A 9,162-nucleotide genomic window follows, 5' to 3' on the forward strand; every position below is an offset into this window, starting at 1 on the left:
CCTCCCGTCGCGGGGCACAGGCTCCAGACGCGCAGGCTCAGCAATTGTGGCTCACGGGCCCAGCTGCTCCGTGGCATGTGGGATCTTCCCAGACCAGGGCTCGAACCCGTGTCCCCTGCATTAGCAGGCAGATTCTCAACCACTGCGCCACCAGGGAAGCCCCCTTGGCTAGTTTAAAAAAAATGAATGGAAAAGTGAGAAGTGGGTAGGTAAGCCAGCAGGTGAGAGGTTTACAGGTTAGTTTTTTGTTTTTGTTTTTTGCCACGCTGCCTGGCTTGCATGATATTGGTTCCCCGACCAGGGATTGAACCCGGGCCACCACAGTGAAAGCGCCTAGTCCTAACCACTGGACCGCCAGGAAATTCCCTAGGTTAGCTGTTGAAAGCAGGGCAAGAGAAGGTACAGCTGAGGTCGGGACAAGTGAAACTATGATAGAATAGGGCAGGGCAGGTAAGCCAAGAGTTGAGGAAGTTGAAGTGAGCGGGATGAACAGGTAAGAAGACAAGGAAGAGGTGAAAAGGTAGGGGCAAAACAGGTGACTCCACCTTGGACGTTATTAGAAAACAAGGAAGGGCTAGGAAGATTCCTGTCAACGCTCAACCCCCACCCTGCCCTCACCAAGCCACAGAAAGGGCTTTTCTTCTCCCATGGGGAAGGTATTTCCTCCCCTGGGGTTGGGGGAAAGGAGTTTTTTCTGCCTCTGAGCTGGCCATCTTTGATTTGGGAGTGTGTCCCAGACATCTTCAATGTCTACGGTATCTCCAAAGCAGCCTTTCTGCACATACGGGGTGCTACATAAGAGCTGAGGGGAAAATCAAGTTTTTATTTCACCTTAAATGAACCCATAAAAGATCTTCAGGATGGCACCACAAGACTGAGGCTTCCCGTGGACAGAGAGGTCCAATCCATCTCCCTCTTGGCTCAGCATTCAGTAGATGCTCCACGAATGCCTCACCACATCTACAAATGGCCAGTCGCTTCTGATTCTATTACGTTTATTAAATAGTGGGTTTCCACACATGGCTTTTTAAATAATCCAGGCGGGGGAGAAGGAAGAGGAAGATACAGTTGGAGCTCTCCTTCCCCAATACATAAGTATTTACATTTCAGCAACTGGACAACCCTGGCTCAGAAGGAGGCAGCAAGAATCCAAAAAAGGTGGAGGGTGGGGCTCTAGGAGAACAAACAACAAGACTTATTTCCCCCACCCCATCCCCCCAAAAACCATCCACCCCATTCTAGTGGACTCTAGTAGTGTCCATCTCCCATCCCCTCCCAAATCATGAAAGTGGGGTTTCTCCTCACCAGAATAAGAGCACTTGGGATAACAGAGTAGGGTCCCCTCACACACACACACAAAAGCCCTGGGACAACAATAGGGCTTACCTCCCCCAGAATAAACAACCCTGGGCTGAGGTAGGCAAGCAGCTTGACTGAATATGGGACCCTAGGCTAGGGGAAAGGGTCCCTTTGCTAAAATAAGAGCCGCTGGGGTATTTGGAAGGAAAGCACCCTTGCCCAAGTCAGAGCATTTAAACTAAGTTTGTGTGGTGGTAGCAGGAGGTGCCAGTGTAGGGGTTACTGCTCATCAGAATAAGAGCCCTGCAGGCTCAGAATGTAAGTAATTTCAACCAAATAAACACCCTTAGCAAAACAAGAAGCAAAGAAGGACCCCCTCCAGAATAAGAGAGCGTACGTTCTGGGAGGAAGGCTCCTTAGCAGGATTGGGATGGGGACTAGGTAAACTTGGCTTATGTCTTCTGACCCCTGATCCCCAATCTCTGACCCTAGTAACACTGGATTTTTAATGACCTGTAAAACCAGATCAACAGATGTCCATCTATCCCTGTGGTGTGGCCATGGGATGGCTATTCCAACTAATGGGGGCCCTGGCCAGGACTAGGGCAGTAGGGACCAGGCCAAAGGGGTGGAACTCCCTTTGGGAGTGTTGAGGGATGCATCCTCGGCTGGTGTCTGCATCCAGGGGTCCAGCAGGATCTCCTCCAGTGTGGGTCGGGCAGAGGGTTTGGGGGCCAGGCACCGGCGGATTAGGGCACAACAGTCTGCAGATCAGAAGCACACAGGAGATTAGCAGTGAGTTGGGGGCACCAATCCCTGGGAGGGATGAAGTTTGGTGGGCTAGGGCGGGTGGGGCCTCACCTGGGGAGACGTGGGCAGGGAAGTGGAGCTCAGCCTCCAGAATCTCCTGGTCTCTCTCAAAGGGAATGTCCCCACATACCATGTCATAGAGGAGGATACCCAGTGACCAGACAGTGGCTGGGAGTGCGTGGTACTGGTGACGAGAGATCCACTCTGGGGGGCTGTACACCCTTGTCCCTGCACACAAGCCACAGGTTAGACCATTCTCTGATAATGCCCTTCTCCCATCCCACCCCCCCCAGGAAGTATGGTTGCTTCACTAGAATTAAGAGAATTCACTGTACGAGCAGGGTCCCCTCACCAGAATAGAAGCTCAATGGAATAAAAGCACTTAAAAGGTACAGTAGGACCTCCTTACCAGAAAAAGAAGACTCAGGATAATAGCAGGATCCCCTCATCAGAATAAGAGCCCAGAACAAGATCAGGGCACTGTCAGAAGATGGACTTATTAGAGGGCAAGGCTTGAAAGCCCCTAATATTAAAACTCAAGAACCTTATAAAGGTGTACTATAGATCAAGGGTTACAGGATACCCCAGCACTGGAGATCAAATGTCAAGAGGCCAAAAAGATAAAAGGTGAAAACTCCCCCCACAGAGATTTAGGGAAGCCTTACCATCAAAGTCAGTGTAGGGTTCATCATGAAGCAGGGCGCCAGAACCAAAATCAATGAGTTTGGCACAGCCCCGGCGGAGGTCCATCAGGATGTTCTCATCCTTGATGTCACGATGGACAACTCCACGGGCATGGCAGTGCCGAACAGCTGCCACTACCTGGGCAAAGAGACAGCGGCTTCGGCCTTCACCCAACGGGCCCTGCTCTGTGATGTAGTCAAAGAGATCCTGGGCAGGCAGAGGCCGCTCAAGGACCAGCATGAAGCCCTCTGGTGTCTCGAACCAGTCAAGCAGGCGGATCACACCAGGGTGTCCACCACCTGCACCCACCTTCCATAGCAGTGCCACTTCCAGTGGGCATGTGACTGAGTCTGACTGGGGTGGGGGGGAAGCAGGGAGAGAAAAGAGAATACAGACGTCAGGCTAGCAGCTTTGAGGCTGACTTCTCGCCTGAACTTAAATCATAGCTCCTCAGCCTCCTGACTGTGTGGCCTTGAGCAACCCACTTCCTTCCCTGGGCCTCAGTTCTCTCATCTTAAGGGCTTAAACTCACATAGCCATTGGGAAGGTGATTCAAGCTTAAGGCTATGGGGTGGGGAGGGATAAATTGGGAGATTGGGATTGACATGTTAACACTACTACATATAAAATAGATAACTAATAAGGACCTACTGTATAGCACATGGAACTCTACCCAATACTCTGTAATGACCTATATTGGGAAAGAATCTAAAAAAAGTAAAAGTGTATATATGTATATTTATAACTGATTCACTTTGCTGTACAGCAGAAACTAACACAACATCGTGAATCAACTATATTCCAATAAAAATTAATTTTAAAAAAGCCAAAGCCTTTGCACATCTGGCATGTAATAGGAGCTCAGTTCATTTTTTTTGTTTTTTGTTTTTTGGCTGTGCCGCTTGCAGGATCCTATTTCCCCAACCAGGGACTGAACCTGGGCCACAGCAGTGAAAGTGCCGAATCTCAACCACTGGACCACCAGGGAATTCCCTCAGGAAATGTTTGAGGAATAAATGAAGGTGGTTCTTAACAAAAGGCCTTCAGCAGAAGCAACTGATAAACACTATTATGTAGTAATTTATCTGTTTTGTCCACTGACATCTGTAAAGAGACTAGAATAGTACCTTACACACAGTGTTGCTTGATAAATGTTTGTTAAATAGATAAAAGCACTTTATAGCATAGAATCTGACACAGCACTCAATAAATACTATTATTGTGTGATGGTTTGTCTGCTTTGTTCACTGCCATAGCTCAAACACTAGAACAATGCTTGGTAACAGAGCAGAGCTCAATATAGTTGTTAAATAGGTGAAAGCAATTAGTAGAAAAGGACTAGCACAAAAAGAGCTCTCAATAAATGTAGTATTTTGCCAAGTGCCTAGAATTGTACCTGGCACGTTCTAGGTGCTAATATACAGTTGTTAAATAGCTAAAAGTGATTAACTGCAACTGGCACAAAGTGAGAACTCAATAGTGTCATTATGTGATATTTTGTCACTGTCACCAAGCATCTAGAACCGTGTTGAATGAAAGTACTTAGTGGAACTTGGAACACAGTAAGCTTTTATGATGAAGCAAAGTCTGAGGCATACAGTCGGTGCTCAATAAAAGGCACACATGTTACTGGTCACAAAACCCGCCCCACTCTCGAAGCCCTGCGCGGGCACACGGATTGCCAGAAGCAGCCTTCCTGCCTGAGCTGGGGCCCTCTGCCGGCCAGTGCGCTGACTTGCACAGCCGCAGACAGGTTTTCTCACGGTGATGAAAATTCCGCTACTGCGCAGGCGCACCTTCTCCCTCTGGGTCCCACAGCCTGCTCAGGCGCAGTTTCCCCAGAGCCCGCCAGGGGGCGCTCCCGCCCCTACAACTTGCCCAGACCCGCCCTGTTGTCCGTTAGCGCTCTAACGGCAGAAGAGAAGCAGCCACCGTCACCATAGCAACCAATGACCTCTGCCCCTCTTTCCTCACCAGCATGCCCTGCGGGCAGCCCCTGAGGCAATGTTTGGAGGCGAGAAAGGAGGGTGGGAGGGGAGAATCCAGGGCTCTAGGGGAACTGGGGTGAGTCAGAAATGTATGGAGGTGTGGATATCACCACAGGGGAGTAAACATGGGCTGGTAGGAGTGTTCTTCTCACCGTTACAGGGCCCAAGGAGTCATACAAACCATAGAAAGGCGAAATCCATCGTCAGAGATGGCGTCGCCAGGTCAAAAAGGACTCCAAGGATACTCACCCAGGGGGACCAGCCCAGCACGCGATTCCGGGGGATCACTTTGATGGCCACCTGAAGAAGCGGGCTGAGGTGAGGGGACCAGCAGATGACCCTCAGACCTCTCCCAGTCTGGACCCTCACCCTAGTCTTTCTGGTCCCAACCAACCACTCCACACCACAACCCCAAATGAGCTGGAGCTTCTCCCCTGCCCTCCAAGTCTCCAAAACCAAGTACATCTCTCCCACCATCTTTGGCCCTGGGCTCTTCCTTCTCAAGGCTTCAGGACCCCTCACTCCACGTGACGAGTTCTGAATTTCCTAACACCCCAAGCCCTCGATCTTCCCATCCAGCCCCAGGACACCCCAACCCTGTAGGGGGGGTCCTGGTCCTCACGGCTCCACCCTGGACACCTGCCTCCAAAATCCCAAAAATCTCAACTCTAGGTCCCCACCTTCCCACATATATACCACCTCTCCTGGATCGCAAGGTCTAGAGTCCTCACGACCCCCCACTCCCCAGTCTCACTCCCTGGACTTCCAGAATCCTTGCCCTGAAACCCCCCCTTCCCCCACATACCCACCTGGACCGCCACACACACACACACACACACACAGGCGCGCGCGCGCACTCAGACACCCTCAGCAACCCGGATCCCGGCCCTCATGACCCTACCACTCACACACTGTAGGCTCATTCCCTGCTCAATTAGCATCCCAGCCCCAGGGCTCCCGCCGCCGCCACCACGCACACACCTGGCCCTCCCAAGACCCTCGTGGTGGATACCTGGAGTCGGTCTGTGACGCGATGTCCTGCGAAGACGGTGCCAAAACCCCCCTTACCCAGGAGGGGGCCGAGTCGGTACTCGGCCTCGAACGCTTCCCGATCCTTGCCTCCTACGCAGGCGGAGGCGAGGAAGTCAGGGTGGCGGCGTGCTGAGGCCGGCCGCGACCCTCTCCCCCTCCCCCCGCGCCGCCCTCAACCACTTCAGCCCGCCCGGCCTGGTAGCGCGGTAGGGGAGCCTCTCTCACCTGGCGGCGGCGTGGGGGTCATGGGGGCCACCGGGAGCCCCTGCAGAGGCTTAGTCAACATGGAGGAGGAGCTGCGCAGATTGAGCCCGCTGAGCCCGCAAGGCGTGGACGCCCGGGGCAGCGAGGCCGGGGAACCAGGACTAGGGGGCGCCAGGGTGGAAGGTAAGGAAACTGGTGGCCCAGAAGAGCCGGCAAACAGCGCAACGTTAAGATTAGCCGCGCGCGCCAGCCCCGACGCTACTGAGACAGGGCACGAGCCTCCCGAGAGAGTCGCCCCGGGCGACGGCCCCGCCCACTTGGCTTTGATCAATCCGGACGCAGCACCTGCTGTACCCCAGCCAATCGGAGCCAGCTCTTATATGCATGCCACCCTCAACGTTTCAAGTACCCCCTTATGCAAATACATGCCCGGATCTTCCGCGGGGGCGGGGTCTGCATGCAAATGAGGGGGCGCGTGCGAAGAGGAAACTGGTTTTGGGAATCCCTTTTGCAGCAAGCGCGTTTGTTTTGGTTGTTGCGCGGAGTTGTTTTTATATATGTGTCTGTATGTGTATATATAAACTTAAAAAAAAACTGCACCGCCTCCTTTCACAGGAAGTTGGTTGGCCGCCGCTGCCTCGAGATTAGCGCGGAGATAACGCCAGGCCTTCTAAGGGTTCTAAGAATCCTGGCCTGTGGTTATCCAGGACCCTGTCTCCGGAAGGGTGCTCCTCAAACCAGGACCAGAGCCCTCTAGGCGCCCGGCGGCCTCCGCCCGAAGCCTGAAGCCGGGGATGCTGGAAGAACCTGTTCAGCCGTCAGGGAGGGCTAACCTCCCTGACAACCACCTCAGGGGAAGCGCTGGTCCAAGGCACAGTTCCCACGCCCGGAGGCCACGGCCTGTGGGGTGTTTGTGGAACCCTTAACGTAGACAGACCTGGCTAGCCCCAGCCATGAACCCAGTCAGCAGGTCTAGAATCTGGAATGGCGGGGGGGGGGGTTCTTGGGGGTGGGAGCAAGCCAGAGTGGTGGTGGCTTGGGGTGTGCTTCTGGATGAGAGAAGACAGGGGCTACGAGGGCTCGGGGAGGTGGTAAAATACCCTCAGTCACAAATTTGGGAAAAATAGGCCTCATGCTGAAAGCAGACAGACATGCACTCCAAAGACACACACACAGAAGCACCATGTGAGAAATACACAAACACATACGGCCAGACACATTCACATGAACTTGTCCTAGACACACATGTACATCTGTACTGTCACACACAGGCTGAAATCTACTGTCAGGCAGGCATGCTGCCAGAAAATTATGTCCCAGAATGACACCAGAGATGCACTGTTACAGAAAGGCACTCCAGATAGATTCACACAGACCTACACTGCCATGTGACAAGGACACAGAAATGTCCTGTCAGACATACCGCCAGAACTTGTCACAAAGATACTGGCACCATCAGACATGCAGTGTCACAGAAAGACTTGTACTGTCCCAGAAATGAGACCCAGAGTCTGTCACAGGAAGACACACAGATGCTCAAGACACACATGCACTGCTCCAAAGGCAGACATACACTTATGTGATAGAGCCACAGATAGGCAGTGTCACAAAAACAGACATGGATTGACCCAGTCACAGACACACACACACACACACACCAGCAGACATGTAGTGTTGTCACTGAAACTGTCCAGAAATAGCTACCCAGAATCTGTCACAGGAATACAAACGGACATCCACCCTATCAGAAAGAAACCACAGATGCACTGTCACAGACAGACCCACACAGACATGCACTTGTCTCAGAAACAGACACAAACTGTCAGAGATAGAGTCCCACACTCAGTCACCATCTGACACACCTGGAAACAAGCCCTTGTCACACACACAACTAGAGAAAGACACTGTGAGATGCACATAGAGACTTGGACTCACCACAGTCTCACACACACACACAAACACCCATAAAGCAAATACACACATGTACTCTCCCTTATTCATCCAACATTTATTAGGGGTCTACTGTAAGCCTGCAAGGCCCTAGAGGGGGTGCAGATATTAAGAGATACACAGATAAGTCAGGCATCATAGCCCTTGCCCAGGAAGTTGATAGTACAGTTACTGGGAAAGGAGTAAAGACATATTTGTAGATAGAGGTGAGAATGTGGACGGGGTCACACAGGACTTCTCAGGAGACCCTCTACCCATCTTGAAAGACAAGGTTGGAGGCTTGGGACAGAGGAAGGGCAAATTCCAGGCAGAGGCCAAGGAAAACTGGACAGAGCGGCAAGATGAAGTAGGCAGGGGCCAAATGGTGCAGAAACTTCAACATTAGGATAATAAATAATACCTGCTAACATTTGAGCTCTCAGAATGTGGCAGGCACTGCGCCGTCATACATTATGTTGACCATATACACTCCTCTCTCAATGCTCACAACCAGAGAGAGCATGAGGTAGTAGACATTAATCACCCCTGTCCTACACATGGGACACTTGAAACTCAGAGAGCCTGTGATTTGACCAAGGCCACATAGTTAGAAAAAGCCGAGGTTTCAAACCAACTCTCCAACACATGTGCTTAACCAGTGGATTCCACAGAGACACCCTGCAGACAGCCACACCCTCCCCTGCAGAACTGGACACACATCCTTCCACAAGGGCCCCATTATTGAGGGACATCAAAGACAACTGACAAAACCTGAGGGCCAGCCATCCTTCTCTGCCTTGGCTTTACCTAGTCTAGGAAGGGCAAGGACAGAAGTGTCAAGAGAACTGGGGAATACGAACAAAAAAAGGTTTAGCTATTCCTCGGTTTCTAAAACCAAGTGTGGGGGGGTCCCCTCTGGTCACTTCCACTAAACTCATGTTGCTATGAAGCAACCGTTGTGGCTGACCAAAGCATTTCCTAATCAAACAATCACAAGGAAAGAGCAAACATATTGGGGCGAGAGGCAGGCAGAGAAGTTGGAAGTTCAGTCCCTGCCTTTAAGCTCACAGTTCTCTGCTCCCATCACACCCCAGGAAATAGAGTGGGCAGGCTACATCCTGTGCCAATACTGAGGCAAGGGCGATGGGCAAAGACAGAGCTTTCTTGGTGGTAACAGGTCCAAAAGCTGGTTTAGTAACCAGTGAATCAAATACGA

At 51.8% G+C, this 9,162-nt stretch overlaps 1 protein-coding gene across 1 annotated transcript; it reads right to left on the minus strand.

The window, feature by feature from the left end:
* Positions 1-745: 745 nt before the first annotated feature.
* On the minus strand, positions 746-6,235 carry PIM2 (Pim-2 proto-oncogene, serine/threonine kinase). Its single transcript, XM_007180309.2, has 6 exons — positions 6,039-6,235; positions 5,794-5,903; positions 5,031-5,081; positions 2,775-3,147; positions 2,161-2,337; positions 746-2,063 (listed from the first exon to the last, which is right to left on the minus strand). Exons 1-6 carry the CDS (start codon positions 6,097-6,099, stop codon positions 1,900-1,902), a joined length of 936 nt encoding a protein of 311 aa, XP_007180371.1. The 5' UTR covers positions 6,100-6,235; the 3' UTR covers positions 746-1,899.
* Between the last annotated feature and the right edge of the window lie 2,927 nt (positions 6,236-9,162).

This window comes from Balaenoptera acutorostrata, chromosome X (assembly GCF_949987535.1).
Source record: "Balaenoptera acutorostrata chromosome X, mBalAcu1.1, whole genome shotgun sequence".
NCBI classification, from domain to species: domain Eukaryota; kingdom Metazoa; phylum Chordata; class Mammalia; order Artiodactyla; family Balaenopteridae; genus Balaenoptera; species Balaenoptera acutorostrata.

What these genes read in the sequence shown, in the direction of transcription:
- PIM2 (XM_007180309.2), bottom strand. Translation starts at nt 6,099, where the DNA reads ATGTTGACTAAGCCTCTGCAGGGGCTCCCGGTGGCCCCCATGACCCCC. An exon ending in GACCCCCACGCCGCCGCCAG is followed by an intron (nt 5,904 to 6,038) that starts GTGAGAGAGGCT and finishes CCGCCTGCGTAG; the next exon opens with GAGGCAAGGATCGGGAAGCG. An exon ending in ACCCTACACTGACTTTGATG is followed by an intron (nt 2,338 to 2,774) that starts GTAAGGCTTCCC and finishes GCTTGTGTGCAG; the next exon opens with GGACAAGGGTGTACAGCCCC.